The following is a 14,126-nucleotide window of genomic DNA, read 5'->3' as shown; positions in this document are numbered from 1 at the left end:
ATCTCTGGGCTGTCCCTAATGCCAGTACTACCAGGCTACAAACTTGGTAAAACTTCAACTATCATATCAAGGAAGTACAGCAAATGAACAGCTCTGTAGTATTGTTTACATTTTTTGTCAATTAAAAATAAAACTGAGAAACATCCACAAGCAACTGAATATATTGATTTCCAACGTGTACTGAATAGTGTGTGCAAAAATTTTCTTCTCAAAATAAGGCAAACACAATGAAAAAAATCAGAGTTTACAAGTTTGAAAGTAAAGAGACAGGGAAAGTAATAAATAAATTAAGATAGTTTGAGAGAACAGTCTCTGGGTGGCCATTACACTTACCATTTAGGTCCTTCTTTTAAACTGAACAGTGAAAAAGGATAGGATATAAGTGAAGGAAGCTTACTTTTTCAAAGCTTTTAAGAAACAAAAACAAGTATTAGAAATAATTATCATTTCCTTCCATAGAAGAACACATGATGTTCTAAAGATTAAGAAATATGCCATACTTAAAGTAGGCTGGGAAACCCATTATGAAGTTCTGATATAGTAAAATCCCCACACAAATATGCTAAAAATAACAAATTTTAGGTAACTAAAATAATTTGATTAAAGAAGACATTGTCAAGATGATGGTGGATATTCCGTTAAATACATCTTTTCACAGTATCCAGTAATAATGGTTCACATTTCTGGTCTACTCCAAAATGCATAATTTTCAATGAAGAATCTCATTCATATGTTAGAACTTAAGTAGCTATCTATGAAACTTGTTTCATCTTCAATATTCAAGAATGACATAATAGTCCCCTACAATGAAAACTAGTAGTAAAGGAAATAGTAAAAGGGGCATGCAATTTTCATTCGGTCTTTTTTTTGCATTTTAAATTAAGCTACTTCAGTAAAAGCCAACATATCACAACAATAGCAGAATCACTACAACTGACTAAACAAAATCAACTCTTTCAAAGCGTTTTACAGAACTGTCGTTTAAGTTCATGTGACATTCCCATTTGAAAATATAACATGTATTCATATTATATATCATAATTCAGATCAATTTTAGCAGTGATATACTTCTGAATACATGTTTTCTGCAGCAGACTATTAGTTTCCAATTATCAGAAATTGTTAAAACAGGATGGACCTCAGTGGAACAATCACAAATTTTGAAAAGTATTTTGAAATGCTTCAGGCTTATTCTACCTGGAAAGTCATCCTAACATTTACAATAGTGTAAAAAGTGCATATATGACACACACTAATTATCATGCTACATTCAGTTTGGTTTTCAGCACTTCTCCTTTGAAGATGGGCCAAATATCAGTGAAATAACAGGACCTGTAGTATATATCCAAACATGTTTAAGGCTGTAGTTACATAAAATAAATGCTGTATGTAACAGATCTTATGTTGTAAAAGAGATTAAAATGTAAATTGAAGTTAAATTTAGTAAAATTTGCAGCAGCAGGTCACTGATGGCCCTGCTTGAATTGTGGCAGATTAGAGTGCTTTTCATGGCTTTAGCCAATATGCCTTGTAATTGTACAATAGAGTCAATCATATAGCTTTAGGAATAGCTGAGAACAGAACTTGAAAATGATGGTTTGGATAGAGATGATCCTTCCTTGAACAGGGAGTTAAATTAGAGGTCCCCTTCCAGCCCTATAAAATCATATTACACAACTGTAAAACACTACAAAAGTCAAAATGTTCTAAGTTTCTAACTGTGTAACACAATAATTTAAAAATGCACACAAAAACTTTTAACCACTTGACTTATAAAAATGTTATATCTTACATCCTCCATTATCCTAAAGAAAAAATAAATGCTTAATCCTTACATACATCTTTTTTCACAATGCAAGGATGTATGCAAGTGAAAACCAGCAAAAAAACAAAAAACAAAAACACAAACCAACTCTGCTGAAAACTTCTTTTTGGTGATGTAATCAACTTCAACTAGTTAATCTGGCCAAAAACTCTACTAGCCAGTAGCAACGCCACATCCGAATACCTGTTTAAAAATAACCTTAATAACTTATTGCCCCACCTTTGTGTTCCCCCTCTCCCACACACCTCTCTACGAAGGAACCTGCCTAAGTTTTCTGAAGAATTTCTCAAGATGTTTTAGAACACAATTATACTTTCATCAGTCATGACAGAAAATGTGATAAACCTGGATGTTTACAAAAGATTATGTTCCTTTCCAAAAAATATGAAGTCACTGAACAGTTTTTGATGTTTTCAACAGCTAAGCCTCTACCTACACAATGAATAGTACCCACTTCATGTAAAGTTAAAATGTTTCCCTCAAATTAAAAGTAAAGTGAAAATGCTGGCACAAACTACATAAGTGTGGCAGTCATTGTAATGGTGTAAAGCAGACTGATACTCATAAAGCTTAGTTCCCTTCAAAAATAGTTCTATCCATGTAAGGCACGGATGGATACCCTTTAAGTATCCAAGTGGTCTTAATTACATCCTTAACCAAATCAAAACAATAATTCTGTATATACCAGACATTCTTTTGTGATGTCACTGCTTCACTATTTTTCCAGGCACCTTTCTTCCAAGGCAGACCAGGCCTAAATTACTAATGTGAAAAAGGAGAATTTTTAAAAACCCAATGCATCCACAATAGAAGAAAAGAACATTTTTCTTCTTTTTAGGGTCTTCTTGAGTTCTTTTACCTAGAAGGGCTTTGAAGAAAATTATATTCTCACCCTACTAGTTACAGTAGATTCAAGGTGGGCAGCAATCTTATGCCCTGTTTACATTCTTTTTCTTATCCTGCATAAACCCTTGTGTGGACACTTTTTTTTAAGAGCTGCTTACTGATTCACATAAACTTAACATAAACCGAAAGAAAAATGTCCAAACACAGGTCTGCACCGTATAAACAGATTTAAAATTCACAACTTTAACCAAACCAATGCAACTCTCCGTTTAGATGCAGCCCAGAGAAAATATGGGAAATATGTTTGACCCTTGAAGAAAAGTGGTATTGTTGAGACAGCAAATTTATACAAAAGATGAGGTCCTGAATCTGTAAATAAATACTTATACACTTTCTATTAGCTGAAATCCTGAGTCACTGGGAAAAGAGAGAGTATTTGTCATTATGTACCAAAGACAAAACTGCAATGCTAGGAGTGGGCCATAAAAATGAACTGCTGTCATTTTGCTGTAAAAGTAAGAGCAGACTGGAAGAAATCACATTCATCTGGTCATCCTAGAGAACACAGGAAAAGTCATGCCAGACCAACCTTATTTTTTTTACTTTACACTTGAGATGTTAAGCAAAGATTCTACTTACATTGTCCATGAAATTTGGTTTAAACCCTCCTTCCTGCTGCCGTCTGAGTTCTTCCTGTTCTCGCTGGCGTAACATCTCTTCTTCACGACGTCGGTGCTCTTCTTCATGTCTAAAAGAATTAATAAAGTTGTGTAAATTAAGTTCTTAGCTTTTTCACACTGCTTCACTGCATCAGGCCTCAAGGGTTAAAACTAATTAAATTCAAAATGAGAACACTTGACACTGCCTACTAGCCTTTGACATGCCACTTAGTTACTGTGGTATTTACTAGGCCTGCGAGAAGCAGCTAGTGTTTACTTCGGATTCAGCCGATTCCGGGGACAGCAATTCAATTCGGTGATTCGAATCACTGTCCTGATTCGATTCAGCCAAATCTCCGAATTAGCCAGGCCAGGCCCATCCCTTGCCTGCTCTCCCAGCCCTGCAATGGCTGCCCTGCCCGCCCCAGCTCCCAGCACTTGGGGGGGAAAAAAGCTCCGGCTCAGCAGATGCTGCCAGGTGGAGGGCCACCCCTGCTGCACCCCACTGCGGGGAGGGGGGGGGCTCTGCACAAGCCCCTGAACCCCCTCCCCATGCCCCCTCACAGGTGCCCCACACTGGCCAGCTCTGGCCCTTTAAGGAAAAAACCCTGAAGAAACCCCAGGACTCACTGCTCCTGCTGGTGGGGGGCGATCCTTCTGCATGACCCCCCAAAGCTGCACCAGGAACAGCGAGTCCTGGGGCTTTTCTTGGCTTTTTTTCTCTCCTTAAAGCATCGGACCTTGGCAGGCAGAACAGCCAGGGGGGAGGGTTGGGGGGTCAAGGGGGCTCATGCAGAGCCCCCCCATGCAGCGTGAGGCAGTGGGGATCGCCCCCAGCCCAGCAGCACCTGGTGAACACCAGGACTTTTCTTTAAGGTACCAAGCTGGGGAAGGTGGCAGCATCCATGGGGGGGGCTGGGGGAGAAGGGAGGTCGGGGGGGCTGGCAGGGGTCCCCCCATGGTCCCTTCCCCCTAGTACTTACCAGCTCGGAGTGGCTGCAGCTCCCTGCTGCAGCCACTGGGGACTGTTTGAATCAGCAAAGCTCTGCAAAACTTTGCAGAAGATTCGGAGAGCTCTGAATCGATTTAGACCTTTAAATTGGTCCCGATTCGATTTGGATTCGGAGATTCAGCTGCCGAATCTCCTCCAAATCAAATCACCACCCGAAGCTCCGCACAGCCCTAGTATTTACCAGGTATACAACCAACAGCAACATGGGTACATTCTTTGATGTTGTGGCTATGCCAGGCAGCATTCAATAGGTTAAAGGTGAACCCAGTCTTTTATGAATATTTGTTAAATAATTACACTGTCAAAATGTTTGTAGTAATAGATATTTCTGCCCTCTCTTTTTTCCCCAGGCTCTTATTTCACAGGAGATAAATTACCGTGCAATGGGTAACTGTCTCCAAAGGACACTGGTAAATTCAAGTACAAGGCACTGATATTTTTCTTATTTTCTTGCACATTAACATATTTATAAACTCAAATAAAATCTGTGTGCACATAAAAAAGCAGTTCTTAAAGAAATTTTTAATTTTAGTATGTGTCACAGAATAAGATATCACATGGAAAATAGTTTACAGAAATTTCTATTGTATAATTACAGATCACAGTATTATACAACATTGGATGTCGTGGTTTTCCCCTGCTTTACCTATGGCAGGTTAGTTTGTTGTGTTTTCTGTTATGGTTGAAGCTAGTTTTATAAAAAGTAAGATTATGGATTTATATAGGATACTTTAGATACGGATGATCCAGCCTCAGGAAGGGGACTGTAACTGATGAACTCTGGAGGTCCCTTTCAACCCTACTTCTCTATGATTCTGTGACTCTTTTCTAAGTTAAGCACATGAAAATGTATTATGGACATGTTCCTATCTAAGGCTACAAATATACTTAAAACAATCTTAAAATAATTTTTCACATGGAATGTAGGAACTTCATATGCATTTATTCTTGTGCCCCTAATAAAAGTACTTCTGAAGAATACAATTGCATCTATAGCAGACATCAAAATGAAGGCCTACAAACTAAAAATTCTTACTTTTTCTCAAGCATATGCCAATTACTTGTCTAAAACGTGCGACTCACTACCACATCTGTACAAAATAAAACTAAATACCTTAATTGTATCTGCTTCCGTTTCTGTAGTTCTTGATTTCTAAGTTCTTCCAAACGCCTCAGTTCTTCTTGGCGCCTCATGAGATCTGCAAGAAAGTAGACCTCCACAATAAGGAAACTCAAAACTTCCTCTTTCAGCATTCAATAGGTTAACCCAAGGTGTGCATCTTACTTAGGTCATTTGATATGCAAATAAAAACTTTCAAAGGAAGGAGCAAAAAATCTGGAAGCCAGAAGCTTTATGTCAGACTTATACTTACCCCTAATAAAGAACAATTCAAAACCTGAAATCTGAGGTTTTATTTCTCTTCCAAAATTCTTTGGCTAGTTATCGTTATCCCCAACACCTGTGTATTATTTTTAGTTGCATTTTCAGTTTAGAAAAATTCTTGGCCTCAATAACATCCTGTACCAAAGCAATACGCTATAATTATCGATCATATAAAATTCTGAGATTTTCTCCTTTTATTGTCACTGAGTGTGCCTTGCTCTTGTGTTCTATTACAGGGATTGAAAATGTTTTCCAGCATAGCAGGGGACAGAACGACCCATCAGGTCAGAAGTGGGCAAGCGTCAGGACCAACGCACTACTGCCACTTCTTCCCACTGCTCAGCTGCAATGGTGCAATAGAAGCCTCCTCTCCTGGAGCCCTAAGTTGCCAGCCCCTCTTCCGGAACAGTACAACGGAAGCCCCCATAATTCTGTATAATTTTATCATGCTTTCCTTTAGTAGTTTCCATTCTAAGGTCCTAATCTTTTCAAAGTCTTCGCTATAAATTTTCCTTTTCCCAAATCAATACAGTTAACCTGACACATCAAATACAGAAAGAATCTAATTTTTCCTTCCAATATACATTGCTTTTCAATTACTAACTTTGATCTAAATCTGCTATTTGGTTGCCCATTTTTCTACTTTGATTAAATTCTTAAGAATATTCCTCACAGCTTTATTCTAGATATAACTAACCTGAACTTTGTCATCTACAAAAGTTATTACCTTAGTCCTCCCCATCTTTCCAAACTGTTAATTTATTAAACATCAGGCAGGACACAGACTTCTGAGGCACCCTATTGTCAGTGTTAGACTATGATCATCATTTATTCCTAAATTTTTAAATTTGTGTTATGGTCAGCTTTTGTTCCAAGATAATCCTCTCACACTATAAGACCATTTATTTTCTTTAGTAGCATCTTAAGAAGGACCTTGTCAAAAACCTTTTCAAAACTTAAAACAATGCCACACTGATTATTTTAGCACCATGACCAAAGATACTAATAGAGTAATATAATCAAATTTTCTTTGAAAAAAATAATAATGGTAACAACCTATAAGTTGAGCTTCCAAATGTTTTATCATGGTATTTTAAATTTACTAGACACAAATACAATGACTTCTACAATTACCCAGATCACCTCAAGACTTAATTCTGGAAGTAACATTCAATCCTGTGATATAATAGGAGAACAAGGTCAATATAGTAAACATCCCAAAACACCAATTTTCAAACTTGTTTGGCCTCACAGGCTGGATACAGGAATTACCACCATTTCAGCAGAGCTCCAAAACCAAGAGAGTTGATGCTGTTACTGCTTGTGCTCCCTTATCCCCTACCACCAATCTTAAGACCAGGGGAAATTAAAAATCCTTATTTCAGCAGCAGGTGTAGCAAGGTAAGTGGCATTAACTCCCTCCCTGGATTCTAGAGCCATGCTGAAACAACTGCTTCAGAACCCACACAGATTAACACCATCACCACAGTGGCTCTGGCAGCTGCAATAACAAGCCCTGGGAGCCAAATTTGGCCTGTGGGGCATATATTTGACACCTCTGAGGCACACCATCAGAAAATATTACTGCAGATAAAAGACATTAGAAGGGTATTGTCTAATAAGCATGTACTTCTGGGCTTCTGCATCCCAAATGACCCAAAGCAAAGTGGCTCAGGTGTGAATACCATAAAAGGGTACTACCTTTGTTAGCAGTCTTATAGAGGCTACAGGCATAGCCTAGGAAAAGTTATTACCAAGTAATAATGATAAAAATATGCATGTGAAACAAACTTTAGACAGACATGAATGCATAAATGAAGTGACATCCAAGACAGATGAGGCCAGGACAGCAAGAGGGCTTGTTTTAAGTCTTACAATCAATGGAAAGCATACTATGGATCAGCTAGATTGATAATAGGATTAAAGTCAGATCTGTGCAAAAAAAAATAATATATATTACAGGTCACCTTTACAGGGAAACTTTCATCAGTTGTGTAAGAAATGGTACTACCCAGTAAAAAAAATCCCCCCCGGCAAAAGAAACCAAAACTAGTGCTGATAACAGATGTGGAACTCAAAAATACAAATTTAGTGTTTTCCCAAAGGCTGTTTTTGCTACCCAAGCACTCAGATTCATGTATGCTCTCACACTGCTGTAAACATTTGAAAGACTTGTTTGCATGCTGTGCCAAACAAAGGATGTAACCCCAATATATTTCTGGCACTGCAGCAGAATACATTTTGGGGGCAATTCATCAGAGATTTAGCAGAAAAAATACTTAACACAGCTGAAACCAAGCACATCTAGTCCTAAGGCAGTGTGGTCCAGAAGCAGTTACTAAGGTGACATTAACTGCAAGTTAGCAAGAAAAGAATGCAGATTCAGTAGTACAGAAAGAGCAGATAATAGTGGAAAAGATTCCAAGAAAGCCTTTTGTCACCTCTCTTCAGGAAAAACATTGATGCTAGTGTTTGTAACTTTGGTGCTGCGAGTACAAAAGGTTCAGGGACAGTTACAAAGTCAAAGCATCAGCACCACATAAGTAGTCACAGTCATCATCAGAACTTATAATAAAGCAGCACTAAATGAGTTCAGTAAGCACTACGACCACTAGAACATACCTCAGAACGTATTACAAAGTTTTCAGTGGACAAAATCTTTTTATCACACAAAAGATACTTTAAATAAGGAACCCAGAGCTGAGAAAAGAAACTCCAATATCCTACTCAGGATAGTCCTCCATATGCAAGTAATTCCACTCATTTCAGCTGGAGGTTCTCCCAACACAAGGAACAGCTTCTAGTCAGCTATCCCCTCTACAGGAGTTAGCCATCAGCAGATGTCAAGTTTTGCAAAGCATCCACCTGAGACCAAGACTGGTTGGGGAGGAAGTGGGGCTGGGGCAGGCGCTGTCCAGCCAGGGCAGGGTGTGGGACAAGAGCTGCGGGTGGTTCATCCAGGAAATGAGCTCCTGGCCACTGTGCATCCCCCAGGGGAGGCATGGGGGACATATGCCCCTGGATCTGTGTGTGGGGCAAGGGCAGGCTGCCCACTGTGGGCTTGGAGGCTATGCCAGCCTCTTCCTGGCGGGGGGGAGGGCTGCGTTGCAGCTGCACTCAGGGAGGTGGGACAGGCAGCAGTGGGGCTGAGAGGGGTGTCTACGACAAATTTTGGGGTGACTTGCCTCTGCCCCCCTCCAGGAAGAGTCCACAGCAAGAAGCGTGCCCTCACCCTGTTCCAGGGGGCACATGTCCCCCATGCCTCCCCTGGGGGTGTGCACAGTGGTATGAGCCACCCTCCCCCAATAAGCTACCCACAGCTCTGTCCCACACCCTGCCCCAGCAGTACTTGCTCCTGCCCCTGCCCCACTCCCTCCCTCACTATGGGGGGGCCTTGACCTGCCCCCCCACACCTTCCCACTAACCAACTTAGCAGCCAGACACTGCTTTCCAAGCTGCCAGGCTGCATATCAGCAACCAGACTGGTACTGGCCAATATAGCTGGTTAATAATTGGCCATCAGTATCGCCCAAACAAACCTCTATTAGCGCACCCCTAGTTATCTAACAAAAAAACCCCATGCCAGATTTTCAGCACAAGACTTAATCAATCTAGAGAGGTTCAGGAACTCCACACTACTTAAGCTTGCCAATGATACTCAGAGTGTTGTTCCTAACCCACATGTAGCACTTCAACTTAACACCTGCAAACTCTTTGCAGAGAGCAAAGTACTTCCACCCTCCCACAAAGACACGCATGTATTAGGTATGCCTTTCCTACCATGCTGAAAAATGAAACACATTCACTCTATCAGTGTTAACTAACTCACTCTAGTTTACTTTTTTTTTAACTGGAATATTTGCCATAATTCATATGGAAACATATATACTGATGTGGTGCACTGGTTAACATTGAGTGCTCATATGACTCCTCAGCCAGCATGGAGTGCTACAGGACTAGGCACAACACCCCACTGAATTCAAATGTCCAATATTTAGTGCCGAGAGCCCACCCAGCATTGAATTACTAAGCATGGAGGAGGGGACATTAGAAAGCCAAGGATATTAGCATGAGCTCCAGCCTCTACTGAACTATCTGGGTAATTTGGAAAATCTTAGGGAGGTAGCTGCAGTATGGCAGGTTCAAGAGTACCCAAACGTACCAGGTTTGGAAAGTGCTGGCCTTAGTGTTAATTAATAAAAAGAGGAAAATAAAGATCACTATGTCAATGTATTTTCATTTAATTCCTTACATTTTTTGGTGAGGAGAGATGGTCTTAAAAAAAGGGATCGCTGTAGAAGCAACCTCTCCTCACTAGCATCAGGTCTTGTCAAATTAAGACATATAAGGAAAAGCCTAGCTTTCTTCTGTTAAAGGCATGGCAAGAACTACCAAGGCCATCTGGTATCAAAGTATGTAAGGAGGGGCTCACTGCTCCTACAGAAAATAGCAAAATAGTCCACCCACTTATAAAGGAACACTGTTTCCCAGTAGGGTACTAATGTGAATAGTACAGCTTCCCTTAAATGGTCCTTAACACAGCAGTTGCACTTCCTTTATCCATTCCTCTCCTATCCTATGATGCAAATTAACAGCTGGTGAAATAGTGCTGTCATCAGCCAAGCACAGTTGTTCAAAAAAACTTCTTCCCTTCCCATGCCTCTTAAAAGGAATCATGGGCAATAGCAAATGCTTAGCCTAACCCAGGGAGCCAACATTTCTGGCAACTGTGCTACAATTTAGGGTCACTCCCCCAAAATGCCATTCTTGATCTCCTTCCTTTGCCTAATCTACTGCTCTGCTTTCTGCTCCCTACCCTATCCCCCTTCTATGCTTTCTGATCCCTGTACTATGACCCCGCTTGATTTCCTGATCCACTTTCTGCTTCCTACCCTATCTGCTGCCGTCCTGCTTGTCCCCCCTCATGCCATGCACAGAAGCTTTCCTTATCACTTTGTGGCACTCATGTAACAGGTTGGCCACCCCTGCCCTAATCAATCCTTGATTGCACCCACATGGCAGTTGAGAAAATGAACTGCTCTTTAGCATCCCGATTAAAACAAAAAGAGCAAGCTCATCAAAAGAAACCTTCAAGAGAAGACAAAAGCTGAAGGAAGTAGAAAGATTATAAAACTTGGCAAATACTGGATCATTAGTATACACATACCACTTCCACTTGGTTTTTAACAAGAAAGCCATCCACAAATAAATTAACTTTTGTAGTATTTCCAGTACTGAAATGAACTCTTTATCCAATCAATTCTTTTTTTCCCCCCAAACTTTTTTCTTCTCCCAAATCGCCTAGAATTTCTCTCTCCACCCACAGCCCCTCCCACACTTTGTATGTTCTTGCCCTGAATTTCCCAAGTTACATTTTTAGGGATCTTTGCTGTGGGAACCACATGCCTGTATTGAGATCATGTATTTTACTGCTTTAGGCTCTTTAATCAAAAGTCATTTAACATTAATAAGGGGGACAACCTAACATTTTTAATTAGTTTTAGAAATTAACTGTGTTTCAGGTATTAAATATACCATTATGTGGGGTTTTATAAACACTTTTTTTTACATTCTTTATCTTTTCTATGTTGCAAACGTGTGATCTTCAGACAAATATTACGTTTTTCAGCAAACCTAGTGATGTCAATTATTTGTAAAATGAGTAAAGAAAAATATATTTTCCCTTGAATATTTTAGCCACAGTAATTTAAGACAACTTGGTAAGAAAAAGTAAATAAAATATTGTTTAAGCTTTCAATTAAAAACATTTCAAAATGAACTTTTCAAATAACTAACCCAGTAGGAACTCTAAATTATTAATACAAAAGCAAGCTATAAATAAATACCCACTTAATAAAGCATTTAGCAGCTGAGCCATTTGGAAAAATATCCTAAGCCTAGCCAAGTCACTGGAAACGTGTGTGAAAAAACACGTGAATGTTTATGTAAAAAAATATGTGGAACAAAATACCTTTGTTTTCCAGAAGCAGAATGCATTATTAAAAGTTTACTTATTAAGCATCACAGAAAGCCAAATATGTTGTGACAGAAGGGATATATATCAGTTGTTCATGCCCAAAACTTTTAAATGAGATAGACTTCATGATGCTTTTAGAATTTTAACATTCTAAAAATGACAAGAGAGACCATTCTGGTATGTCAAGATGGAATGTAAAACTGCTTGGCATCCAATACAGCCTTTAGAGAGAATTAAAAAAAATTCCACAGCACATTTTTTTTAGTGTAAGTGCACACAGCCAGTTTCCCCTCTTTCCACTACTTTGCATTGTAGTGGTTCTTTTCCACACCAAGGGTTTCAGTGTTTATTAGTGTGGCCTGTCAAAAGCACTAAGATCTTCTGTAATGAAAAAGGCAATGTTGGTTTAAAACAATTCAATTAGATAGAAAAAAAAACCCTCCCCCCCTGAAAGTGAGAATGTGTTCCTTTGATTGTCTATACAGTTAGACCCCAAAGTTGGGCTCCAAAGCAAAAAAGATTTTCAGTTACAAAAACAAAAAATAGTTCCCAACACACAGTTATGTCCAGGAGAGAAGGCCAGAGATGTGCAGTGACAGTTATTCATGTCTATCATAATATGAAAATTTTAACTTGATTCAAGTTAGGAACACATGCAACATTCAAAACAGAAGAGTAAAAAATCTCTACCACTGAATCTATGAAGCTACCCCAATATGCTTAATTACTACCACTGTATTCCTTTGAGTATAAATGTGTTGGGGTTTTGTTTTTTTTAAGTATTTCTTCTAAAATAGCTACATTTTAAATTTGAGTTAAAAATAAAAAAAATTCTTACAGACACCACAGAACTTCTAGTCTTATACATTTATCTTCATCTGGCACCTTCTGTCCTAAAAATTAAGTGTCAGAAAATTTGACCGTGTCTTAAATTTGAAGACATACAGTATTTAGACTGTGTCAAAACAAAACTATGGCCCTGGTATCACCTTTTAATCTGCAGAAGTCTGAATTGCACTTGATTTTAAGATATTTGTCTGAAAATAGCATAACTTCAGTAGAAGTACTGCCCCTCTCTCTATTATGCATTTTATTAAAGGGCCAATCATCTAACAAACTCTCTGACACTTTTACCACCATACACAAATATACAATCAATATACTACACATAAAATAGTGAGAACAGATTATCTTTACACTGAGTATCTGATTTTTACCTTGCCTCATCAGCATTAACTGATGTTCATGTCTAGCTGCTTCCATTTCTGCCTCTAGTTTCTCTTTGGCTTCTCTAATGTTTCTGTCAACCTGTTCACGTTGTTGTTTTTCCATCTCATCAAGAGCCTTCCACCGTGAAGCATACTCAAACTCAAAAGTTCCAGGCTGAGCAAAACGTGGAGGCTGTTCTCTTTCCCTAATAAATATATGAGCAGTTAAATGTAAAGAGATATATATATATATATATATTTGTCTATTTAGGAGTACTAAATATACTCCTAATGATGCATTTCAATTAATATATTTCTAATTTCAAATCAAATGGCCAAACATAAGACTGTTTTCCAAATGTAAATCTTAAAACTGCACATTAGCACTGTAGAGATCACCCAGCATGACCAAGTAAAAATTTAAATAAATAATAAATATGAAACCAAGTAAAACCCCCACATAATTATATCTTATTATCAAATACTTTGTTTCATGTTTAAATACTGAAAATATCTGCTGCTTTAGTAAAAAGCTATGAAATTAATCTAACAACTATCAGGCCTCTACAGCAAGAAGCTGCATATATGACTTACGAATAGGGACCTACTTAATTTGCAGTTCTCACTGAAACCGTGAAACCAGCAGTATTTGCAATCCCCGGGAAATATTCCAGCCACAATTTCCTGCAAAATCAACCCCCCCACCCTGCAAAAAACAGTGTATTATTCATATTCTAATATGAATACGCTGTTTAGACTCTCCCAATCCTTACCACAATACTTAAGACAATCCCTATAGCAGCAATCCCTATAGCCACTCTCACATGCTTGAGACTTACTGACTGTCTGCAGTGATGGCAGGGCCTCTCTGCCAATCAGCAGTGATGGCAGGGCCATTGGGAAATGCCCACCTTATCAGCCCTTCATGCCATGAGCAAACTATGAAAATGGCTCTCTCTGATCATGAGTTAAGTAGGTCCCCACTTGTGAACCTGAATGCATCAAAACTTGCTACAGTACTAAAGTATTACTAAAAGTTTTTAAAAGCTAACATTATCTTTTCAGTTGACAATATACTTTCTAACAAAATGTTTTGCTTTTTAATTTTACAATGGCACATGTACAAAAACAGTTATCATATACATCATTTGTAGAAAAAGTTATTCTGTTCTTGCAAGCCTGATTAAGCATTCTGCCTCCAGCAATCAACATTTC

The 14,126-nt window shown here is 38.8% G+C and overlaps 1 protein-coding gene across 1 annotated transcript in view; it reads right to left on the bottom strand.

Annotated features, from left to right (window-relative positions):
* Nucleotides 1-14,126, bottom strand: part of PSPC1 (paraspeckle component 1) — a 53,296-nt gene that overhangs the window by 32,848 nt on the left and 6,322 nt on the right. Inside the window, exons 4-6 of the mRNA XM_006274076.4 lie at nt 12,921-13,117; nt 5,457-5,541; nt 3,311-3,419 (exon numbers count right to left, since the gene is read on the bottom strand). Coding sequence (XP_006274138.1) covers nt 3,311-3,419; nt 5,457-5,541; nt 12,921-13,117 — 391 coding nt within the window. The remainder of the gene's footprint in view (nt 1-3,310; nt 3,420-5,456; nt 5,542-12,920; nt 13,118-14,126) is intronic.

This window comes from Alligator mississippiensis, chromosome 1, assembly GCF_030867095.1.
Source record: "Alligator mississippiensis isolate rAllMis1 chromosome 1, rAllMis1, whole genome shotgun sequence".
NCBI lineage: Eukaryota > Metazoa > Chordata > Crocodylia > Alligatoridae > Alligator > Alligator mississippiensis.
Note: the sequence above shows the minus strand (reverse complement) of the source record. Positions and strands in the feature narration are given on the sequence as shown.